Source organism: Cebus imitator, unplaced genomic scaffold (assembly GCF_001604975.1).
Source record: "Cebus imitator isolate Cc_AM_T3 unplaced genomic scaffold, Cebus_imitator-1.0 Scaffold457, whole genome shotgun sequence".
NCBI lineage: Eukaryota > Metazoa > Chordata > Mammalia > Primates > Cebidae > Cebus > Cebus imitator.
In genome coordinates, this window is record NW_016107772.1 from 1,610,351 (window position 1) to 1,634,443 (window position 24,093).

At 53.1% G+C, this 24,093-nt stretch overlaps 2 protein-coding genes across 8 annotated transcripts in view; both read right to left on the reverse strand.

Annotated features, from left to right (window-relative positions):
* Positions 1-1,664: 1,664 nt before the first annotated feature.
* Positions 1,665-9,862, reverse strand: ABTB1 (ankyrin repeat and BTB domain containing 1). 6 transcript variants are annotated; one of them, XM_017511965.1, is made up of 12 exons: positions 9,718-9,862; positions 8,396-8,423; positions 8,216-8,271; positions 6,433-6,577; positions 6,122-6,281; positions 5,972-6,017; positions 5,473-5,589; positions 5,271-5,389; positions 4,995-5,093; positions 4,715-4,882; positions 2,389-2,589; positions 1,665-2,305 (listed from the first exon to the last, which is right to left on the reverse strand). In XM_017511965.1, the coding sequence occupies exons 1-12, from the start codon at positions 9,731-9,733 to the stop codon at positions 2,099-2,101; spliced, it is 1,362 nt and encodes a 453-aa protein (XP_017367454.1). In that variant the 5' UTR covers positions 9,734-9,862; the 3' UTR covers positions 1,665-2,098. The 6 variants fall into 6 exon arrangements, with proteins under 6 accessions (XP_017367454.1, XP_037588512.1, XP_017367453.1 ...); XM_037732584.1 differs by having other exon boundaries at positions 2,401-2,589; positions 8,361-8,423; XM_017511964.1 differs by having other exon boundaries at positions 8,361-8,423.
* Positions 9,863-10,040: 178 nt separating this feature from the next.
* Positions 10,041-24,093, reverse strand: part of PODXL2 (podocalyxin like 2) — a 43,699-nt gene continuing 29,646 nt past the window's right edge. Inside the window, exons 3-8 of one of the 2 annotated variants that reach the window (XM_017511963.2) lie at positions 21,366-22,150; positions 20,233-20,307; positions 14,110-14,266; positions 13,528-13,589; positions 11,172-11,351; positions 10,041-10,563 (exon numbers count right to left, since the gene is read on the reverse strand). In XM_017511963.2, coding sequence (XP_017367452.1) covers positions 10,351-10,563; positions 11,172-11,351; positions 13,528-13,589; positions 14,110-14,266; positions 20,233-20,307; positions 21,366-22,150 — 1,472 coding nt within the window. In that variant the 3' untranslated portion in view covers positions 10,041-10,350. The remainder of the gene's footprint in view (positions 10,564-11,171; positions 11,352-13,527; positions 13,590-14,109; positions 14,267-20,232; positions 20,308-21,365; positions 22,151-24,093) is intronic. The other variant, XM_037732588.1, reaches the window with a different exon arrangement.

Here is a 24,093-nt window from a genome sequence, read left to right on the forward strand (position 1 = left end):
ATTCCCATTTCAGGCTGTTTCAGGCTCCCAGGCCCTTGCACAAGCCACACCCTCCACCCACAGGCCCTCCTTGGACACTTCCCCTCCCCACCACCCCAACACAATCATCACCTCGTGCAGGCTGCACCATGACTTGTCCCAGCAGATCCTTCAGTAGTGGTCACTTCAGACCTACCACTTCCCCCATGTGACGACCAACATGCCAGTGGCCGGGGAGGAAAAAGAAAAACATCCAAAAATAACAAAGTGAAAAGGCATGAAGACACTGATATGGCTGGCTCACACCTGTAATCCCAGGACTTTGGGGGGCCAAGGCAGGCGGGTCACCTGAGGTCAGGAGTTCAAGCTCAGCCTGGCCAACATGGTGAAACCCTGTGTCCACTAAAAATACAAAAATTAGCTGGGCATGGTGGTGTGCACCTATAATCCCAGCTACAAACATAGGAGGCTGAGCAGGAGAACTGCTTGAACTCAGGAGGTAGAGGTTGCAGTGAGCCAAGAGAGATCATACCACTGCGCTCCAGCCTGGGCAACAGAGTGAGATTCCATCTTAAAAAAAGAAAAGGCATGAAGAGCTGTGGAACAACTGCAGGAAGGGTGATATGCCTGATATTAGAAGCCCTGGGAAAGAACCAGCCTTCCTTTCCTCTCCCAGGTCCGTGACACCACTCTGATGAGTTTAACCAAGTTAGAAGGCAGAGAGGCCTGTGGCGTACACAGGCCTGCAGCACATCATGAGAAACCCCCTTGGGGCTCAAATACCCCAAATGAAGGCCCTAAAAGCAGCCTCAGAAGCAGGAGCTTCTTCTCATTGACCTTCTGCCCCAAACTCTCAGTCTCATCATCCCCTAAGGCTGGCCACAGAAACTAGAATCCGTCTTCCCCTAGGTGGGCCCTAGAAACCAGAGCCCCTTTACCCCAAAGCCAGCCATAAAACCTAAAAATAGGACTCTCACTTTCCCTCTGCCCTATCTGTGTAAAAACTGGCCGTAAAGTAATGACCTGGCCATAAGACTCACCCTGTTACTATAGGTCATAAAACCCCCATTCCAGAGGGTCCTGCCCCACACCCAGAAGACAGGCAGGCAGGCTGCTCAGAGAGAGCAAGAATAATCTAGACAGGCCTCGCTGCATTTCCCCATTCAGTCAGCATTGGATCCTGTACTTTTTAACCAATCCCATTTGTCTTTGGGTCTTCATTCTAAAGATGCTCATGTCTATATGCTAAATAAATTTGCCTGTCTTTCCCCTGCTACTCTGCCTTTTGCAATTTTTCAGTGAAACTTCAGAGGGCCAAGGAGAAAGGTGGCCCCTGCAGCTCACCTTCCCCAAATAAGGTGGCAGCCCCTGCAGGAAGGGCCACAAGGGCTTCCCTGGGGAAAAGACTGGCGCTAGACTGAGAGAAAATGGTCATTTTCGTCCTGGCCCTCTCCCACCATGGCCAGCGTCCATGGGGACTGGGAGGTAGGGAGCCAGGCTGGGCTCAGGCCAGGCTAGGGTAGCGGGAGATCTCTAGGTCTGCTCAGCCAGGTACCCTTGGGCTCTGAGTCAGCCTCTGCTGGAAGCCCCCAACTCTAGAGCTCCTTTCCTTGGTCCCCACCAGCTCCTTTGGCTTCAGAAGGCCCCACCCTTCCCAAGCTGTGCCCCAGGACACAGACTCAGGCTCCCACAGTGCCTTCAAGCTTTATTGCCATACACACTCCCCCAGCCCTTTCTGAATAGTCCTGTGCATGGGAGCACTGGCTCAGAGAAACAAGCCAGGGCTGGGCGACGGCCAGAAGACTGGATTTGGGGGTGCAGGATCTGGGGAAGGAAAGTGCTAAGACCAAAGCCCACCCCTACCCCAGGTTTCCCTGAGTGGTGCCCATCCCCAAGGGTCTTGGGGGCTGGCTTGTGCATTGGGGGGAGGGGGTTAATCCCAAATGGATCCTCCTCTGGGGTCTCCAGGCTCATGAGGAGAGAGAAGCCCCAATGAGCCCTCTGCACCCACCATGAAGCCCTCAGTATGCAGGGAACAAGAAGAAGAGCTGCACAGAAACACACACACAGGCTTGTCTCCAAGGGAGCTCCTGGCCCCTGGGGCTACCCAGGCAGGAGTTCAACAGTCCAGGCCAATGGACACGAGCAGATCCTCGAGCACCCGAAGCCGCTGCTGTGCCTCCTCGATGGCGCTATAGGTCTGCACTGTGCTGGCCACGTGGAAGCGGATGTCGTCCACCAACGGGATGGAGTCCGTCTCCTGCCGGGCCGCCACAGCCGCTGCCTCCTCCTTCACTGCCTCCACGAAGTCCTCCCGCTCCACCAACTAAGAGCAGGAAGGGCCAGCTCAGTGCAGGGGTATCCATCTCTCACCCCTCCTGCCTGCCCGCTGTAGCCCTGCCGGCCCACCTTCTCAACGACCTTGGCCATGTACTCAGTGCACTGGTCCTCAAGCCGACCCAGGCGGAAGAGCTTGGCCACGCGCCACACGCCCACCACGCTGTCCTCATCCAGCACCTGGGCAAGGCTGCGCCCGCACAGCCTCTTCAGGCCTGGCAGCAGGTACATGTCAGCAACGCTCAGTACATCGTAGGCCACCTCGGGGGACAGCTGCAGTGAAGAGAGGGATGAAGGTGCCCCCCGAGGTCACCAAGGGTTCCCAGGGTTGAGCAGCCAAGGCTAGAGACTGCAGGGGTTGGGGAGGCAGCAGCAGGAAGGCTTCCAGTGGGAGCAGGAGCTCCCTGGCATGCGCGGGGTTGGCCCAGATTCCCACAGAGATCTGCGGACCACTAGGGGGAACAAGACTGGGGGGCTCCCATTCCTTGGGCAGGCTGGCAGGCTAGGTGGGAGGCAGGGCCCTCGCAGGGGCCAGGATCTGAGCTCTGAGTCGCACAGACCTGGGTCTGACACTTCTAGCTGTGGGGCCCTGGGCAAGTCACTGCACATCCCTGTGCCTCCAGTTCCTGGTCCATGAGTTACAGACAACCATGCCTATCTCGGGAGGCTGTCTGAACCCTGGGACAGAGGCAGCTAGTCAAGACCCAGGCAAGGACCCTGCCAGGGGAGGGGGACAAACTATCTACCTACTCTCTCCCTCTCGAGAGGCTATGGTGACACAGAGCCCACCTACAGGTTCATCCTGTGCTAGGTAAGACTGAAGCCCTCAGCTTTGGGCCAGAGCCTGGGCAGTACAGGGAACAAGCTGCAGACAGAAACCAGGGGAGCTCTGCGACCACATTACAGGTGTGTGCCATGTGCTGTGCCACCTCTTTTACCTGGATAACCCATGCATCTGCACAAGGCCTTAGAAGTGATGATGAGCACTATCCCCATGTTCTAGAGGCACAGAACAGTTAAGTAACTTGCCCAAGATCACACAGCTCACCTAGTGTCACACACCTCAACCAGTATTAACCCAGGTTTGGAGACCAAGCCACGCTCTGAGACAAGGTGCCCTTGGGGTGGCGAGGCTCCTTGAGGAGGGAGATTCTCCAGGGTGGGCAAAGGTAACAGGGGCCAGAGAGCTGGGCTGAACTGCAGGAGATGCCCAATAGAGGAGGCAGAAAGGATGGAGGCCTCGGGGAAGAAAGGACAAGGGAGCAGTCACTTGAGGCAAAGCAGCAGTAGGGTCTGCCCTCTGTCCCCCAGCATGCTTCTTCCCCTTCCCCCACAAAACAGGAGCCTGGCGACAGAATCACTTTCCTAGCCTCCCTTATTGGCAAGTAGGCATGAAGTTCTCTCCAGGGGAACATGAGAAGTAGAGTGTGCAACTTCCGGTGGCTTCTACAAAAACAACATTGCTTTCCCTGCCTTCCTCTTCCTCCTAGAGCATGAGTTTGCCTGGGACCGAATCTCCATGGCCAAAGGCAATGCCCCAGGGCAGGGTGGGTAAGCTACAGCCCATGGGCCAAATCCAGACTGTTTGTGCAAATAAAGATTTATTGGAACACAGCTTCACCTACTCATCTCTGTACTGTCTCTGGCTGCTTTGCATTAGAGTTGAGTAGCTACAATAGGGCCGTATGGCCCACAGAACCTGAAACACTCACCTTTAGAGAAAAGATTTTTGACCTCCAACCTTAGGCATAGAGGAGCAAGATGGAGGGATGACCTGGTCTTCAGCAAGCCACCTGCCCTGGGACGCCCACCTCAGTCAGATGTGAAGGAGAAACAAACTGCCTTCTTCTTTAAGCCAACAGATATAGCGGTCTCTTTATTACACACACACACGCGCACATACACACACACACACACACACATATGCACATACACACTCACTGTCACACAGCCTGGCACAGCAAACCTTCAGCACTCTGCTACTGCCCTGCAGCCTTGGCTTAGGAATGCCTTGGGGCAGCTGGAGACAGAGGGAGGCAGGAAGGGAAGAAGAGACTGAGAACCTAGAACCCCAGGGATCTGCAGCGCTTCAGAGGGAGGGGGCTGTCCCCACCTACCCTCCACCCTCCTGCTGGAGAAGCTGAGGACCCCAAATGGCTGACAAGTGTGAAGTGCCTGTGACACAGGCCTTGTCACTCAGCCTCTCTCTGGAGCCTAACAAGGCTTCCTCTGCCTGAAAGAAAAATCCAAAGTCCCACAGCCTTCCTCTCCAGCCTTCTCAAAACATCAACCATGGGGCCAGCTGGGCCCTTCCACAGACCTCCAGGGCCCTGGCACTCTCTCTCAGCCCACGGCAGCACAGGCTGTGTGCCATCCCCAGCCCCGCCTGAGCCCCCACCTCAGTGTGGTCGCTGTACACGTAGTAGAGCACGTGGGTGAAGATGTCGGGTGAGATGCCGTGCAGGGTGATGGCTGGAGGGCCCCCTGAGGTCGCTGGCTCCTCGCTCTCTCGGAAGTGGTCATCCAGCAGGGCTCGGAAGTAGTCACTGCGGCCACGGAAGAAGGCCTGAGGGAGGCCAGGCTCAGGAAGTGCAAGGGCCAGGGTCTGTCTCCTGAGGAGCTAGACCCGGGCTCAGGCCAGCGGGCTGGGGCCAGGGGCAACAGGAGGGCACAGGCACCTTGTGGCAGAGGAAGCTGTAGCCGGCCACTCGGAAGCAGATGTCAGGGCAGCTGTTGAAGCCGTCAGGACAAGGGAAGGGCAGCTCCCCAAGATCACCCTGGGGTACAGAAGAGGCGACCCCATCAGAGCAGTTGTTCACAGAAGTGAACGACTAGGTTCAGAAAGGGAAGTAACTGGGCCAAGGCCACACAAGGAATTGGGCCCAAGTATCTGAGCTGCCTGTCACAGCCTGCCAACCCAAAACACCCCTCCTACCCAGCAGTCTCACACTTACTCGGAGCTCGGGGGGCAGGGCACAGTCGGCCAGCAGCGCCATGTCCTCCCGGAGCCGGGGGTCTGCAGGGGGCGGTTCGATGGTCAGCACCTTCACACATGTGCCTGGCTTAGACGCCACTAAAGGGGGAAAACAGCTTCAGGGAGCCAGGCCGGCCCTGCCAGGCCCCGCCCATGGCCCGGACCCCAAACCCTGCTCGCACCAAACTCAGACACCTTCTCGAACTTGGCTTCCAGGTCGCTAAGCAGGTCCCACAGCTGGCACTGCTTGGCCAGGCGCTCACAGTCACTCACGTGCTCTACACCAATGTCCAGGCGGCCTGGGGGCAGTGGGGAAGATGAGGGCCTGCAGGAGCTCAGCTGTCATTAGGCCCACAGAAAAAGGGTGATTGCCTCCCACCTGGCCACATGTCTGCAGGGCTAGGACTCCTGGGCCCACTTGCCACCTTGGTTTCCCCATCAAGAGCTGCTGCCTGAGTTGTACAGGCCCCAGGGAACAGATGGGAGGGGCTCAGCATGTTGGTGGGACAAGCTCTTCCTGAGCAGGCACACCGGTTCTCTCTCTTGCAACCGAACCCAGGAGGCAGCTGGAACCACCTCCCAGGGACCACGAAGTGTCTAAAAGTGAAAGGTCAGCCCAGCCACACCTAGATATACCGCTGTCCCACTCCCTCTCCTCCTACCCTGGGCCCAGGGGGTCACCTGTGTACAGGTACTGCAGCAGGGCCCCAAAGGCCACGGGGTTGATCTGTGGGCAGAGAGCCAGAAAGGAATGTCAGAGGCAGCCACTCAGCACAACCCTCTGCTGTTCCTGGGGAGTCCATGCCCCTCTGCCACCCTGAAGGGACATACCAGTGGGTGCCTGAGAACCACAACACTCTTGCCCTTCCATTTGGTGTCCAGCATGTTGGCAAAGTAGGTACTGCGTGCACCCAGGACACAGCGATGTGCCCGGAATGGCTTCCCATGTACTACAAAGACCACGTCACTGTGGATGCCCTGCTCTAGAAGCCTGGGGAGGGAAGAGCAGGGATGCTCAGCACAGCCCCTACCTCATTCCTCCAAGTACCCGCAACACTGTGCAGGCCACAGCCAGAGCAGACCCACCACCCCTACCAGGGCCACCGCACCCCATGCTGCATCCCTCGAATGCTCTGGCTCACCGCTGCAGGAAGTCATCATAGTAATCCCGCCTCCTGCAGGAAGCCGTGACCTGCTTGTAATCTCGTAGAGCCCGGCGGATGGGGTCACTCAGTGCCCCATAGAGGCAGCGCTCACCATCGAAGGTGTTGGCCTCACAGCGGGCCCCTGGGGGAGGCAGGGCTCATAAGTTAGCAGGGGAGGGGCCTGGGAGAAAATCTTTTTTTTTCTGAGACGGAGTCTCGCTCTATTGCCCAGCTGGAGTGCAGTAGCACAATCTCAGCTCACTGCAACCTCTGCCTCCAGGGTTCCAGCGACTCTCCTGCCTCAGCCTCCCAAGTAACTGGGACTACAGGCGCATGCCACTATGCCCAGCTAATTTTTGTATTTTTAGTAGAGGCAGGGTTTCACTATGTTGGCCAGGATGGTCTCCATCTCTTGACCTCGTGATCCACCCACCTTGGCCTCCCAAAGCGCTGGGATTAAGGGCGTGAGCCACCACACCTGGCCAGAAATTCTAATCTCCCTGTCCCTCCTCCCCACCTTCCCACACATAGGGCTCCAAATCTCTGGTGACGCCTTCCCAAATTACCCTGGGCCCACTCTGACCCCAGCATCCTCCCAGTCAAGGGTTAGGCAAACAGGCACATCTGTGAGCACTCACACAGGCACTTACTCACATGGATGACCAGACTATACAAAACTGAGAGCAGACTCAGTGCCTGGGCCTGTCCCACACACTGGAGCACAGCAGTGAACCAGACAGATGGTCCCTGTCCTGCTGAACTTTATCTAATGAGGCAGGACAATGAACATACTACCTAATGATGGCAGGGACTATTAAGAAAAACATGGCTGGGCGCAGTGGCTCACACCTGTAATCCAGGTACTTTGGGAGGCCAAGGAGGGAGGATCACTTGAGCCCCAAAGTTTGAGACCAACCTGGGCAACGTAGTGAGACCCTGCCTCTACAAAAAAAATACAAAAACTAGCCAGTGATCCCAGCTATTTGATGATCTGAAGGGGCTGAGGCAGGAGGATCACTTGAGCCTGGGAGGTTAAGCCTGCAGTGAGCCAAGATTGTGACACTGCACTCCAGCCTGGGTGACAGACCAAGACAGTCTCCAAAAAAAAAGAGAAAGAAAGCAAACCAAAATAGGGTGAATGGCAACACTGGATGAAGGGAAGTCATGAAAGGTCACTCTGTGATGGTGATGGCATGCAGAAGCCTTAATGAAGAAGGGGAGAGGGCCATGGGAACATCTGCGCAAGGGCAGTCCATGCAAGAGGAAATGCAGGTGCAAAGGCCATGGGGCAGGAACAGGTGCATTCATGGCACAGTGGAGCCCCAGCGAGGCCAGTGTGACAGTGAACAAGCAGGGAGAGCCGAGGGAGCAACGCCAGCGGGGGGGCAGACCTTGTGGAGCCTTGGGCATGGCCAGGCAGGCTCACTGTATCGCAGAAGTGGTGGGAACTCACCGGAGGATTTTTAGCTGATTAGATTCATTGTGAAAAGATCAACTTGGTTGCAATATGGAGAACAGAGTGAAGGTGGGGCAAGAGGGGAGGCTGGCACTGTGTCTGGGGAGAGATGCTGATGGCTGGGCCCAGGTGGTATAAGTAGAGATGGAGAGGGTAGACAAAGAACAGGTTTTAAAGTAGTGCTAATAGTACTTGCTGATTCAACTGGGTGGTAAGAGAGGAAGTGGGGTGGTTTGCAAATATGTATGACGGCCTTTGAATGCATGCAAGCATGCACACATGCATCCTCACACACACACCCCTGAGCCAGCTCCCTGCTCTCACCATTGGCCAGAAGGTAGAGTACCAGCTCCTCATGCCCACACAAGCAGGCATAGTACCTGAAGGGAGGAAGGAAGTACAGGAGGCAGTCCTCAGCACTGAAGGGGTGTACCACCCCCCACCCCCCACTTCTCTCCCCAGCACTCACAAGGGGGTGCTGTCCCACTTGTCCCGCACATTCACCTCCACATCTCGCTGCTCCAGCAAGTACCTGGGCAGGAAAGAGGTCAGAGCCTGGGTCAGGATGGGTTCATGGTCTGAGAAAGAAGGCCCATGGAAGGCAACGGAGGAAAAATATCCCTTTTGGTCTGGGGAAGCTTCCTCAAGGTGAGGGCAGGTGACAGGCAGACCAGAGAAGGAGAGTCGCTCCAGGCAAAGTGCAGGTAAGGATGTGGAGGTGGGATTGGACAGGCAGATACTGTGTGCCATCAGTGCTGGGAGACGATGGGCTACAAGGGCAGAGGCCAGCGCCAGTGCTGAAGCTGGACCTTTGGCCTTTCGGTGTTTGGGAGAGAGAGGTGATGGGGGCTTCGCCTCGGCCAGAGCCCTCTACTGCAGGAAGAAGCTGGCTCTGCTAGAAGCAGGGAGCCTGGGGGAAAAGCTGCTGCAGGCCTCCTGGTGTTGTGGAGGGCACAGATTCAAGAAGGCAGAAGTCGCGGGATGCAGCAGCTGATGGGATGCGGGAGGTGAGGGAGGAGAGTCGCCAATGCTAGCATAGCCCCACAGAGGCGAGGGCAGTCCGAGGGAGTCCCCCAGGCTACACCTGGGAGTGCTGTGAGCCCACTCAGCGCTGCAGCTATGCACTAACTCTTGAGTGGCACCTGATGTCGGGGAGGGGCCCAAGGGAGGCTACAGAAGTACAGCAGCCCCGGGCCAGCCCATGGGAAGTGGAAGTAGTCAGTCAGGACCAGGTCAAGGGGAAGGAAAGGCCAAGGAAAAAGGAAGTCAAACGGGGGATAGTGGAAGGCCAAGGAGGGGAAGGGCCCCAGGACCCAAGTGGGCACTCCTTCCCTTCGCCTCCAGCCCAAGGAGGCAGCGATCTCAGCGCCAGATTCACTTTAGCTGCGTCAAGAGTTTCTGAATCCTCGGGGACTGGAGGCCGATTCTGGGCTCTAGGTGTTCCCCGTGCCAGGTCCAGAGATCATGACAGCATGGGGCCACGTCTCGAGTCCCAGGCCTACACCCGCGCTCCGCGCCCATGGGTCTGACGTCCGGGCCCTACCGAGGCGAACGGTGGCCCGCCTTTCTCTCCGCCCACTTTCTCACCTTCGGGCCTCCGCGGAGCAGTCCCCTCTTCCAGGAAACCCTCCGGAGGTCAATGGCCGTCAGCGTCCCCCAGCTGGGGGGCTGCAGCGACGCACGGGGGATCATCCCGGCGCTTCAGCACGCGACGGGGGCTGGGCCAGGCCGTGGCGCCCGTCTTTCCCTGCGGCCGTCCAGCCGCATGTCCCAGAGCCCGAGGGGCTCCACCTCCCGCACCCTCCCCGGGACTGCGGGGTCCTCACCGCACTCGGCCCACATCCCCCTTCCTGCAGCTGGCGAACAGGTCGCTGGTGTCCATGGCGTGGACGCTCGTACCCGGGCCGAACGACCTCGGGCGGCGACGCGGCGCACCCGGCGGATGTAAACACGCTCAGCTCCGCCCCGCCCCGCTCCTGGCGGCGCCCGGAGAACCCGCCCGCTCCAGCCTCCCCGCCCCGCCCCGCGGCCCCGCCCCTGCCCTGGGGTTCCCAGGCCAGCCGCGGCTCTCCGGCTCCGCCCCTGCACCGGGTTCCCCCGCCCGCCCCGCCCCAACCCCGGAAATAAGAACGAGACGGGCAGGCAGACGAGCTGGGTCCAGTGTGGTCTCCAGGCGGGTTTAATAAAGTCCTGGGGCGCAGGGAGCGCTGCCCGCCGCCCGCGGAGCCGGGGTTCAGGGGCGGGAAAGCGGGGCCAAGGCGGGCTTTGGGACCGGCCCCTTGGGCGGGAGTGAGGGAGCCGGACCGAGGCCGCCGTGTGAAGTCGTGGAAAGCGGGGAGGAGCCCTGCCGAGGGCCAGGCTGCAGGCGCGGCCCGGGGAGGCGCGGGCTCCGGGCCGACCGTTTCGGGGTCCGCCCTGCTCGGTCCTGGCTGCCCACTCGGCCTACGCCTTGGCCGCGCTCACAGGTGGGTGTCCTCCTCGAACACGTCCGAGTCCTCGGGGTCCCGCTTGCCCCCCATGAGCGCTCCCCAGCTCCCCGGGCCGTTGAGGGCCCCGCCGCCATTCAGGCTGGGGTGCTTCTCCGGCATCTCCGACTGGCTGTCGCTGGCCACGTCCAGCGTGGGGTTGTCGTGGCAGCCGTTCTCCACAAAGCGCAGCTCCTCGCCGTGCGACTGCGGCAGGGTGGGGAAAGGCCGTGGGCGAGCGAGCCAGCCCCCGACATCGACAGGCCTTGCAACCCTACCCAGGGGGTCCCCGAGGCACCCTCCACAAGTGCCAGATCCTTCTTTTCTGTTGCTGTAGCTCCTTTCTCAAAATAACTACTAATCGTTGGCACTACAAAGCCCTGTGGCTTCCCTGACGTCATTGATTCCCCAACAGTCCCCTAAGGAGACTCCACGTGTGAGGTCAGGGAGCATCACCAGGGCTCTTCCCGCTTCCTCTTGGGGAGGCCGCCAGGCTGCTGGAGCCTCTCCTTGACCCTTGGGCACCACCAACCTAGGGCTTGTCTCTTGTGAGGTTTCCAGGTGCTCAGGCCCAGGAGTGCCTGCCCTAGGGAGGGGCTGGTGGTGCCAGAAAGAGGCCCCCTGGTGGGGTCAGCAGCCCCCTCACTCCCTGTACCTCCAGTACCTGTCCTGGGGCTGGTGCCCTACAGAGCAGGTCACCCATGGGACCCTGTGCAACCGAGAGTCACTGCCTCCCCTTGCAGATGATGACACCTGTCTATCCATGGGCACTCTCCTTTCCACTGGCCCCCTGCCCCACCTGTCCCCACACTCACCACGTGCTTGAGCTTGGGCAGCCGGCGCTGCCAGCAGTTGTAGAGCAAGCCGAGCGCAATGATGATGATGCAGATGGCCCCAATGACCACCAGCACCACGAAGAGTGTGCCGTAGTCGCTGCGCACCTGGCTGGCCCGCGCCTGGCAGCTGCTGGTTGTGGAGTAGTTCTGGATGCCAATCTGGGGGTTGGAGGGACCAGGTTCCTCAGCTGAGGTCCTGGGGTGCCATGGCTCCACTGGGGTGGTTGCATTGGGCAGGGGCGGGGATGGGGGAGCAGGCTTAGAAGGTGCTGATGCTCCTGGCTCCTGAAGTTCCCTGGGGCCTGGGCTCGCCTCTACCCCATCCCCATCCTGTTCACCTCAGCACAGCTGCAGGCCTCTCCACCCCATGCCCACGTTCCCAGCCTCCACATCCCACCATAGCTTCTGCCTCGACCACTGAGTCTGAGTTCACTGTGGCCTTAGCCCCCCAGTGAGAGTGGACCCATGCTGCTGGACACCATCCAACCAGAAAGAGCCCCCACACCTATCCCTACCAGTTAGAGAGACAAGAGGTGTGAGCCCCCCATGCATCCTCCACCATGCAACTACTTCTACCTCAGTGGGGAGGGGTGGGCCAGTCAGCTTCCCATTGCCAAGGCCAGTGCAGGGAGGGATACTGAGGTCACACAGGCCATATGGAAGGTCACCCTAGCCGCCCAGCTTCCCGCCTTCCTACGGCGTGTTCACTGCTGGCATGTAGCTGCCTGCACCCCTCCACACTACAGGCTGTCATGGTTGGTCCTGCCTTCCTTGGCCAAGGAGATTCCAGGTGCCAGGCAGGCGCTCTCTCCACAGATCAGCATCTCAGCAGAGAGAAGCAGGAGGGCAAAGGGCTCCTCGGGTGAGGGGTCAGGGCAGTTCCCAGTGCTGAGGCCTAGGCTGCACCAGGCCCCCTTTCTGAGGCTGCCTGCAGCTCTTCCCTGGTTTCCTGTGAACCATACGTATATCTCCAGTATTTTTCTTGACTTTTTAAGTTATCGAGGGTCAGTTTTTCTTGCTAGATTCACCCAAGTATATTTCCAAAGACCTAGCATGGCTTTTGGCCAAGTCTGAATTAAGTGCCCAGTAAGGGCAGAATAGTCAGGGGCAGTGAAGAGGGGGGAAGGACTGTATAAACGTCAAGATTAGCCCACACTTCCACCAGCAGCCCCCCGTTCATGGACCCACGATTCCAGAACTGGGAAGGCCCTCCAGGCAGTAGAGCAGTGTGGTGAAAGGCTGGGGTTCTGGAATCAGGCTTCCCCTAAAGCCCGGCTTTACTGCTTACCAGTGGTGCCATCTCAGGCAGGTCATCTAACCTCTCCCGCTTCAGTTCTCATCTTCCATGGGGATCCCAATGGTACTCAACAGGTGCCTCACTTAACCCTCGCAACCCCATGGGGTGGTGGCGAGAACTGAGTGAGAGTCTTGCACAGTGTGGTGCTCAGTGGGCATTTGACATGCTCACCAGAGAAGCACCATCATCAGGGCCTCCACTCCTCTGGGATGCAAGGAGGCGGCCAGGATTACACCAATCATCTCTCCCACCAAAAGCGGCATCGCCTTCGGGAGTGGAGAGGGCTGATGATAGGGCACTGTACTCCATAGTGGGCAAAGGCAGTTTTGGTGGAGATGGTGGCTGTCTTCAAGAAGCGAGATGAGGAACAGAGGGACCCCACAGGCAAGGTGGTGTGAGGAGCAGGAGGAATGGGGTACCCTGCCCTCCCTTCCAAGCTTGTGCAGCAGCTGGGTAGGAAAGGTTGACTGGGATGGGCCAGGCAACCAGCAGATTGTACTGGGTGCGGGCACCTCCCAAGATAGCAGGGCTGCCTCCAGGCATCCCACCGCAGCAGGAGCAAGGGGCCTGGCTGCGCAAGCACCAGAAGACTCACACGTCCATGCCAAGTCACATGTCCAGGTCTCCCAGGCTCGCTCTTTTGGTTTCTGGAAACTGTCATGCTCTCCCCTCCCACCAGGCTGCATGGCATCTCTGCACTGTCCACCCAGAAAACTCCCAGTTAACCCTCATTGCCCCCAGACCCTTCCTCTCTGAGCCCTTTCCTGTCACCCTCTTAGCACAGTCCCCACACCCCCGTGGCCCCTTTCTGCCCCTGGCCATCGTCTGCACTGCACCATTGGTTGGTAGCATGCATGTGCACAGTCTTGCCCACAAAACCGTGTCTAAGGAAGGCCTGAAGCAAGGGATCTGCCCAGAGTATGCTCTGTCTTTTGCTCCTTTGAACCACAGGATTTGGGCAGCCTCCTGAGACTTTGAGGAACAGAGACGGGAGGGAGCATTTTAGAAGCTAACAAGTCCAGGTCCCTGTATTCTTACCTCCTCCAGGCTCCTGCGGATGTCACCCAGCATGGAAAGGACATCTTGAGTGGGCACCACCCCTGAGGGTAAGAAACACCGCTATCAGTGCAGCCATGGCCGAGATGCCCCTCCACAGGCTCTGGTCCCACTTTCCAACAGCTGGCCTGAGCCTCTGCCTCCCTTCCTGGCTCTAATTGCACACCAATCCTCAAGGCACATGCCTTCTCCTGTCTTAGACATGCTTTCCACTGTATCAATTTGTTAGAACATCGATTTAACACCAGACAGCCATTTGTGAAGCCACACACTGCCTTCTGAACACACCCCTTCTCCTCTGCCACACTAGGTACATTGCCCATTCATTTCCCACCACACCTGTTCCCCTGCCTCCTGTTCCCCATCCTTGATCCTCACACCCTCCTCCTCATCCCCAGAACCCAAGCTAGTGAGTGCACCTTGACCCCTAAGCTAGGTAGCTCAAACTACTGTCCTGGAGTTCCAAGTTCCGAAGTCCTTTTGTGTGCACTTTCCTCCTGTGGCTCTTGGGCTGGCTGCCTCCCACTGCCCTCCTGGGCCCTCCCATCACCTGCCCTCGCTCACCCTGCTCGCCCACCAGCGTCATGAGAAGGTGCTGCTCCTTCTCGCTGGGCTTGCTCAGAGAGATGTGCCAGGCCCCGTGGTGGCCGCTGCCATGGCGGGGCAGCACCTCTTCCACCAGGGCCAGGAGCTGCGGCCCACGGTGCTGTCGGAACACCTCCTACAAGGGCAGAAAGAGCCCCCCATGCTCAGTGAAGAAGAGGGGCTCTACTGAGCCCTCTGCCTCCAGGCCCAGCCCCGCATTCACACTCAACCCTCTGGCTATTCCCAGAGAAGCAACTCTGGTGAACTCGAGACCCTCTGAGAGTACAAGCCAGGGAATGTGGGAACCCCAAGATGCACACTCATTTGTTCACTTACACCAAGTGCTCCTTCCTGCCCTGGCCTCTAGCCATGAGAAAGTCTTGGGGCCTTGTCCCAGAGACACTCCCAGTTGAGCAGGAGGTGGGGGAGGGGGGATGATACATACCCCATGTACAGTGACAAGCCCAGGAACTAGGTACACAGAATGGGAAGGCCTATGGGAGAACTGCTCCCTCTGCACGGTGCTGGAGATGAACACACAGTGGGTAGGAGTGGCGATGGACAAAAGAGGTGTGCACCATGTAACTACCAAAAATCAGGGAGGGGCAGAACCCGGCTCTTCTCTTGCCTGTCATCGCAGAGATGCGGCCCCAAGCTGGTGAGAGGGGAAAGCCATCTATGTGCTCTTTTGTAGGTGGTGGAGGTCAGAAACGACAACATAGAGACAGAACTGAGCTCCTGAAGCTGGCCTGGGGGAGAAGCTTGAGGAGACCTTGTCTCATTGTGCGCTCTCTTGTACTGTTGAGGTTTTCTTGACCGTGTATATATGTAATTCCACAATTTAAAACAAAAACAGGAGCCTGGCCTTAAACAGGAACTCAGCGAGTGGCAGGAGCCCAGGCTGGGGCACAGGCCAGGACCCTGCCTCCTGGTTCACAGCCTGCCGTTTGTCCTTACCCAGCCCCATCTGGAAAGATACCCTCTTTCGGAGCTGTGGCCACTCCTCACTCCGGCTCCTCGTCAGCAGCCTTCTCCCTCCTGAACATGCACAGTTGCACATTCCTAGTTCCTAGCCTCCACAGCCTGCTGCAGATGCCCCTCTCCCAAGTGCTCAGCTCTAACAGTGCCCTGCTATGCAGCTGAGAGCCAGCGCTACTGGGAGGCACAGGCATCTCACCAGGCCAGCCCTGCAGGATACCCCACCATCCTGAATCTCCCTTCTGCTGGAGCCCAGGCTAATGAGCTGTCCCTAGTTGTCATGCCAACCTAAAGGCTACCAGGGGGATTGAAGTGCTGGGTCTCTATTCCTTGTTACCATGGCAAGTGCCAGGCTCAGGCTCAAGCCTTGGCACTCACTGGTCTAACAGCTAGCCAACTCAGCTCTAAATGTGGGAGAAGATGGGTGCCTGGAGATGGCCACAGAGCAGCTAGGAAAGCCCTAGTTCTGTGGTGGGTTTTACTTTCTTCACTTATTGAATGTGGGCCGGGGTTGAGGTGCATGGCCACCCCTGCTAGAGCAAGTATGACACACAGACCCTGGTTACAAAACAAGCACTCTCCTGTTACACAGAGTGTCTGCCCTCTGTAGACATCTCTGTGCTCTGCTGTGTTCGCATACCCCACATTTTCCTGGGTACATATGCCTAACTGGCTTAAGCCCAGAGACCCACAACGTCAATGGGGGAGAGTCTGATGACTGCAGATTTCATGCCAGTTATTATGTAGACAGGAAAACTGAATGTCTGTGGCAAGGAGGTGAAGCCTTGACTTTGAAATCAAATAAATCTGGGTTCTGGCCAGGTGTGGTGGCTTACGCATGTAATCCCAACACTTTGGGAAGCCAAGGGAGGTGGATCATTTGAGCCCAGGAGTTCCAAGTGCAACATGGCAAACCTTGTCTCTACAAAAAATGCAAAGAAATTAGCCAAGTGTGGTGGCACACATCTGTGGTCTCAGCTACTTGGGAGGCTGAGGTGGGAGGATCGCTTGAGCCTGGGAGGTCAAGGCTGCAGTAAGCTGAGACTGTGCCACTGTACTCCAGCCTGGGCAACAAAAATAAATAAATAAATTTGTTCAAATCCTGCTTCTGCCATTTATCAGCTCTCTGTGATGTGAACAAAATACTGTACCTCTGTGAGCCTCAGTTTCCCTATCTAAAAACATGGGCAATGGTCCTGACACCCTGCCTTACTGTGAGGTTTAAAAGTAAAGTACATATTCAATCACAGGTGCTGGGACAACCAGATATCCCATGGAAACTCATTTCAGCTGGACTACAGATCTAAAATTTGCAGTAGTAAACACAGAAGGATATCATCCAGTGGTGATGGATTAGAATTATAAATATTGAATTCATACTTTTAATATGTGTACATGCATTACACATAGATGTATGTATATCTATGTCCTAGAAAGAGAGAGAGAAATAAAGATCCACCCCTCTCAGTTATTCTAGAAGGGCCTAGAAGCAATGATACCCCAGTGGCCATGAGCATACCTGGGACCCAGATCTTGGTTTCTACATACCCTTCCTCATTAAAAGGAAGCAGGCTTCCTTTCAGAAATGGCTAAATCTGGGGCTGGGGCAGGGTAAGTCCGATGCAGCCTGAAACATCTTATAAGCATGTGTGTGGCATGCACTAAGAAACTCTGCAGCTTCAGACATTACTCTGTGTCAGCACTGCTTCTTTTTCCAGATCTTGATGATCTAGCCCTTTGCATGGAAGCTCTTTCAGGATTTTCACTAAAGGATGATCTACATATTTCTCCTCCTTGTCCTTGTCCTCTAGCACTTCTCTATGTTGTGCTGGTCAAAGGATTAGATCCTTGCATCTCTCTAATAAGTATCTATTTTCCCTTCTAGAACTCAAAAACACCACCTCTGGATTTACTACTTTATCTTTCTGCCTCCTTTTATAGGTTTCCTTCTTAGACTTCTTTCCAGTTTCTTCTGTGTTACCTGTGACATGTAGGTGAAATAGAAGCCAGTGAGTCTGCATCACTTTCTTTAGATCTTGATGGCCTAACTCCTGGAACTGTAGTTCTAAAAACTTTCCCCGAGAGACTGCCAGCACTTCTCTCCCTTTCTTTTGCTGAATATGTAGTCTCTGTATAGCCCATCATTTTTATGCACATTATTCCCATCATTTTTCAAATATGTCAAGGTCATTAAACACAAAGAAAGGCTGAGGAACTATTCCAGATTAAAGGAGACTAGAGACAAGACAACTAATGTGATGCATGACCATGGATTATATCCTGGATTGGGAGAGAAGAAAGCTATAAGGGACATTATTGGAACCATGGTGAAATCGAAATAATGTAGGTAACCAGATAATAGTTTTGTAGCAGTGCCAATTTCTGATTTTGACCATTGCATTGTGGTTGTCTAAAAGAATATTCTTGTTCTGAGGAAATAGAAACTAATGTATTTGGGGGTAGGGGCAAAAAGAAATAATGTCTTCAACTTTTTCTTAAATGGTTTGAAAAAAATTTTAGCAGGTGGTGAATCTGGCAAAGAAACTAATAAATATGTTGATAAAATTTAGTAAGCATTGACTATTGATAATAATGACTCATGCTCAAAATCACCAGTCATCAGAGAAAATGCAAATCAAAACCACAATGAGATACCATTTAGGCTGGTGCAAAAGTAATTGTGGTTTTTTGTCATTACTTTCAATGGCAAAAACCTCAATTACTTTTGCACCAACCAAATACCTCACTTCCCTTAGGATGGTCACCATTTTATAAAACAGAAAAGCGCACGTGTGTAGGAGGATGTGGAAACATTGGAACTCTAGTGCTATGCTGGTGAAAATGTAAAATGGTGTAGTCATAGCGAAAAAAAGTATGGAGATTTCTCAAAAAAATTAAAAATAGAATTACCATATGATCCAGCAACCCCACGTCTGGGTATATACCCAAAAGAATTAAAAACAGGGTCTTGAAGTGATATTTGCACAGCACATTCCCAGCAGCACTATTCACAACAGCCAAAAGATGAAAGCAACTCAACTTCCTGTGGACAGCTGCATGGATAAATAAAATGTGGTATACACATAAAATGGAATATTTTTCAGCCTTAAAAAAGGAGAAAATTCTGCCACATGCTACCAAATGGATGAACCCTGAGGACATTATGCTGAGTGAAATGCGCCATACATAAAATGACAAATGCTGTCTGATTCCGCTTCTATAAGGTATCCAGAGTAGTCCCATTCATAGAGATGGAAAGAAGAATGGTGGGTGCCAGGGCTGGGGAATAGACGGTCATTATTTAATGGGGATGGAGTTTCAGCTTTGAAAATGAAAAAGTTCTGGAGCTCTGTTCCACAACAGTGCGCATCTACTTAACACGACTCAACATATACTTACAAAGGGTGAAATGGGAAATTTTGTTATTTTTTTACTACAATAAAAAATCCACCATGAAAAATAATGACTGATTGAATGGAGGTTACATATTAAATGAGAATAACACTGAAGACAAAAACAGGGAAAACAGAATAAAAGCATCTTAATATCTATGTATTGATTGGAAAAAAGATATGAACTTTAGGCTGTATTGGTCAGGTATTCACACCAAAAGTTCAAGGGTCCCAAGAGCTTATACTGTGGTCTTTATGTACCATTTCCCAGTGAAGGGAAAGAAGGCTCCATGTCTGGGGAAGGAAGGTGAGCCTGGAATGTCTTATTATGCCTGAAAGCAAGGAGGAAATAAGACACTTAATAGATTGGTCTAAAGTTCTCAGAGGCCAACTCAAAAAGACTTTCCCTGGCCAAAGATGAGGTATTGAGCATCAATAAAAATAATAACTGCAATGAATGAAAACACACATTACTTAAGTGAATATCCATCAGTGTAGTGATGCTGGGGGAAACCAACCTCGCTGCGTGCTTTTGGATTAAAAGTATGCATGTCCCTTCAGCCCTCCCCAGGCCCACTAACAAGAGTAAAGAATTTAAGGCTTAAAACCACAGAGACAAAGCAAAACAGAAGAGGAGACAAGAGCAACAAAATCTAGACACTGGAAGCAGATGGGTGAGTTAGAATTTCCTAATTTAGCAAACTCTAAAGAGCCAAACCCTAAGCCAAAATAAGGAAAGCTGAGAAGCAGTCAGATGCATACTCATTGACACTCCCCAGATGCCCCAGAATAGAGGCACTGGTTACCTCTGGAAGAGGGGATGAAAATGCTACTAAAAATAGGAGCTGGTGGAAAGTTTGCTTAAGAAGTGGCTAGGTCCCTAGTTCTTCCCACAGTGCTGCACAGCCAAGAAATGTCCCTTCTTCCTGGCAGAAGACTGCAAGTTTATTCTTTAAAAAGGGTGAAACAGAAGGTCTCTGACCTAGAGAGCACCAGACACAAGTGTGTGTTTGGGGAGGGAGAAGATCACTCTGCAAACAGGGAGAGAGAGTATGTGAATATTGATATTTATGTATACATATTTATAGTAAATGCCCAGCCCTCTCTCTCCACCCCAGCTCCCAGAACATTGACAACCAGCTCATTATACTTCCAGCAGAACAGACGTTCCCTTTTCAAAGACTCCAATCAACCCAGGAGGAAGCAGCTAACGACGCTGCCATTAGAAATTTCTAAGTGATACAGCCCGGCCAGACCACTATCATGAGAAGCCATCACTGACAAACCCTAGCACCATGCTCAAAGCTTCCAGCCAGTTTTTTAATAGAGCTGTGAACAAACTCCACCAGACATGTGTGGAGAGCGTGTACATATACAAAAAAGCTGAGACCCAAAATGGAGAAAAGCAACCTATACAGGGAGAAAACTCCAAAAAAGATAGAAAGGTTTCAGTATCACCAGAGATAAGATAGTGCACATATGAACAAAGCATTCCTCTAAGTTAAAAAGAGAGGGAGGCAAGAACCATAGAGCCCTTGGAAATTTTAAAATATGAAAGCACTCTGTGTGTAATGTTGGTGGCTGCTCGTACATCCCTGGGTTAGGCTGCCCCCGCCGACTGAAGGACGAAGCTTCCCCCGTGCACTGCTTGTACCTCCAACCTGCCACCTGCCCCCCTCTGTCCACTGCCTGCAGCCTTTCCCTGTGGTTCGGAGCCTGGCTGGGCACTCACACAGTCTATGTTCTCTGTCATGTTCAGAATGATGTAGTTTTTTCCAGCCAGATTGCTCCAGTCCTTGCAGATCACCTGTGCGAGGAGACAAAGCAGGGTGACAGTTACGAAGGCATGGGAAAGGCACTGGGGAGAGAGCCCTGGTAGGAGGCCCTTTGGGAAGCTGGAAGGTAGAGGCCAGTAGAAGTGTATTACAGCGAGAGGGCTGCTTACGGCCTCTGTGAGGCATCATGCCAAGGAGTACAAACTCGAATGTCTTCGGGGACCAAGCAGGGAATGTGTTGAGAGGAGGAGGCCAGTCATAATTCCAGGAAATAGGGGCTATATCAAAGAAGCCAGGCTGCAGAGAGCTTGCCCCGCCCAATGGCTTTCAAGGGCAAACTTGTAGGTAATATTCTGGGGCTCCTTTCCTTTCTTTGTGGTATTGGTAGGTGTGAACACTGACCTGTGCCTGCTGTGCACATGGGTGTCAGTGGGGAGAAGGAGGGTGGTACGATGGGATGAGAAAAGCACAGGTGAGCTACTAGCTCCAGCTGCTGGTAGAATCAGTGCAGAAGTCTAAGGGTGGGCCAGGCATGGTGGCGCATGCCTGTAATCCCAGCACTTTGGGAGGCCAAAGCGGGTAGATCAGTTGAAGTTAGGAGTTCCTGACCAGTCTGGCCAACAGGGTGAAACCCCATCTCCACTGAAAACAGAAAAATTAGCCAGGCATGGCGGCACACACCTATAATCCCAGCTACTCAGGAGGTACAAGAATCACTTGAACCTGGGAGGCAGGGGTTGTGAGCCGAGATTATGCCCATTGCACTCCAGCCTGGGTGACAGAGTGAGACTCCATCTCGGAAAAAAAAATACAAAAGAAGTCTAAGGGTGGCAGTGGTAACACCTGAACAAATGAAACCCAGGCCAGGCCACCAAGCTTCTCCAAAGGCCTTTGCACAGAAATGTAGGGAGAACACCCACTATTGGCCCTGAGGTGTGCCTTCCCACAAGTTTCATGGGGTTCTCTGTGCTGTGGAAAGGGCCCCCCTCCTCAGCCTGGCAGATCCTGTCCCCACGCCATACCAGCCCAGGGGAGGGACAGGTTCTGTGAAGAAGGTGCAGGGTGGTAATCCACATGCCCCTCACTTTACCTGTGTAGAATCCCAGGGTATTGTGGATTGAGCTTCAGCTGCCTGCCCTTCTAGGAGCTGTTGGTTGAGATCCTCTTGCCCCAAGGTAGCAGAGGAAGGTGTCAGTTCCATGTCTCCAGGGTCCAGTGGGAAAGAGGCTGAGGTTCTAGAGCCAGGGGGACCTTCATCTGGGTCCTCAGCCCCACTGGGAGATGCAGTTTGAGGGAATGAAGGCGAGGCCAGCACCTCTTCATGCTGGCCAGACAAACCAGCTGCTCCTGCAGTGGTCTCCTCGCTTGCTTCCTGGGGAGCCTGGAACTCTACCCCCAGCCCTGCAGCCGGCAGCACAGTGGCCCCTGCCTCCTGGCTAGTGGAGTCCTGGTCCCTCAGAGTCACTGTAGTTGGGGTGACAGAGGGCGGCAGCAAGCTGGGCCCCATGCTGCTCTCCACCTCCACGCCTGATGAGGACTGGTCCCCGGGGTCTTCATGCCTGCTTTTGGTGGCCCCTGGGGTCTGGCTGCTGCTGGTGAGAGAAAAGTCACGGACCTGAGGCTTGGCTTCTTCTTGGGATCCGTTCACAGGGAGCAGCTCCTCTTCTTCCTCCTCCTCTTGTTTCTCTACCTCTTCCTTCTCCCTCTCCTCCTCTTCCTCTTCCTCATCTTCTTCCTCCTCTGCAGGAGGCATATGCCAGGGAGGCTCAACGAGATTCATCTTGGGCAAGGGAGAAGGGAGGCTTGGCAGCTCTTGAGCCTGGCTGGTATCTTCAATGGAACCTGCCTTCTCAGTTAAGTCAGGAAAAACATAATCTAAGGACAGAGATGAAAAGTTCATTCACTTGTTTCATCATTCATTGCTTTACTCAGTATTAACTGGGCAGATGGCACACACTGATGGGGCAGGAGTCATCAAGTCATGATGGAGAGGAGTGAGAGGTGAGGCCGGGGGAGCAGACTGTGGAGGGACACAGGGACAAGGCTAGTCACTGTTTCCTTTAGGATGATAAAATAATACAGATGTATCACCAAAACTCAGTGAACACAGGAATGCAGAAAGTTTTGTATATGACATCCCTCCAAAAGAGCCATGAGTAGTTTGAGGTATATATTCTCCACTGTGTTTATAATGTGCTTGCTTGTCCTCATCTGCGGATTTCACCAAGAGGACCCTACAGCAACCCACTAGGAAAGGTTCCCTGTAGCTTTTCTACAGAGTTGTTATAAGAGTCTTGTTGGTGGAGTCCCTGAAGGAGGTCTGAGACCCCTGTCATCACTGGAACAAGTGATTATGACCATTGTTCCTAAACTGCTTTTTCTGTAATTTAGATCCTGACAGGAAATAAAAAAAGACATAGGAGGAGCCAGAGAGAGGCCAGAGGCTGAGCCCAGAGGTTTCCAGGGCCTCCCAGAATATTCAGGGTCACCACTGGCAGTGGGAGAGGGAATTTTATTCTCCCTCCCATTCTTGGGAATTACATTTTGAAGCATAGAAATTAGGAGACTTCCTGGAGATGACTGTTTTCTGGCTTTTCAATGAACCCTGGGCCTCTTCAGAATAACTATGTATGAAAATTATAGAATTTTTTTTTGGAAATTCACTAAAAAATCAGAAGCTATATCTAGGAAGCAACTTTTGTTGGATGCCATTTTGTTTCAAAATAATAAATATTGTAGTTTAAAAATACCCTTTAAAAAGGAGAGTGGTGGGAATACTTTAAGATAGTGAACTAAGGGTATTCATTTACCACCTCCTCCTCCAAAATTTTTACCAAATGACAAAAAAAAAAATTAACTGTCAAAATGAAGGTAAAACCATTTTAGGTAAATTTCTGGAAACATGGAAAGCAGTTGAGATTATAGGAAGAGATAACCTCTCAGCCAAAATAAACATAGGAAAAAATAGTAGGCGAGGAGGCAGGCTTTCTTATGCAGAGTTAGGAAGAGGCACAACTGTGGGATTAGCAAGGATGTAGAACATAGAAAATCCAGAGAACAGAAGGTAATTAAAAAAAATCTAATTAGTATCCTCAGAAAGATTAAAAATATTGCATCTCTAAAATAAGAGGACACTAAAAAAAGTAATGTTTAAAAAAGAAAAATTTATTGGATATCGACATTCAATTGGTGAAATTTAAAAATTCAATAGATTGAAAACTCTCATTTTTAATGGCTGGGGAAAAAAGTCAAGGAAAAGCCTCTAAGGCAAAAGTGAAAAGACAACAGAGAAAAGTTAAAAGATACAGACAACCCATGTAGGAGATCTAATACCTAGCTGATACAATTTCTAGAAAGACAGAACCAACAAAATGGAGAATAATGGAGAGAAACAAAGAAAAAAAAATTCCAGACCTGGCAACATGATTCTTCACCTCAAAAGGTTATATCATCAGGGTGAATGATAAAAAAGACTCACACCTAGCCTCATTCTCATGTCATTTTAGAATTCTAAGGAGCAAGAGAAAATCTTAACAGCTCTCAAAGAACAGGTTATCCATAAAGGAACAAGAAGCAGATTATCAAATTATCATCAAGCTTCTAATTAATATCACTAGCCTAGAAGAAGAATTGAAAAATACATTAAAAAATTTGAGGGATGTTTATTTTGAACCTGAAATTTTATACCCAACTAAACGACTACTCAAGTGTGAATGCAAAATAAATACATTCTCATAGACACAAAGACTTAAAAGTGTTACTATCCACAGATTCCGAGATATTTAAGTAAGTTCTCTAAGAAACCCAAAAAAGTAGAC

Excerpts from the sequence above, each read along its gene's own strand:
- ABTB1 (XM_017511964.1), bottom strand. The coding sequence starts at position 9,773 with ATGGACACCAGCGACCTGTTCGCCAGCTGCAGGAAGGGGGATGTGGGC. Across the intron at positions 8,424-9,717 it reads GGGGATGTGGGCCGAGTGCG|GTACTTGCTGGAGCAGCGAG; the intron begins GTGAGGACCCCG and ends TTTCCTGCCCAG. Across the intron at positions 5,590-5,971 it reads GCTGCAGTACCTGTACACAG|GCCGCCTGGACATTGGTGTA; the intron begins GTGACCCCCTGG and ends CACTGCCCCCAG.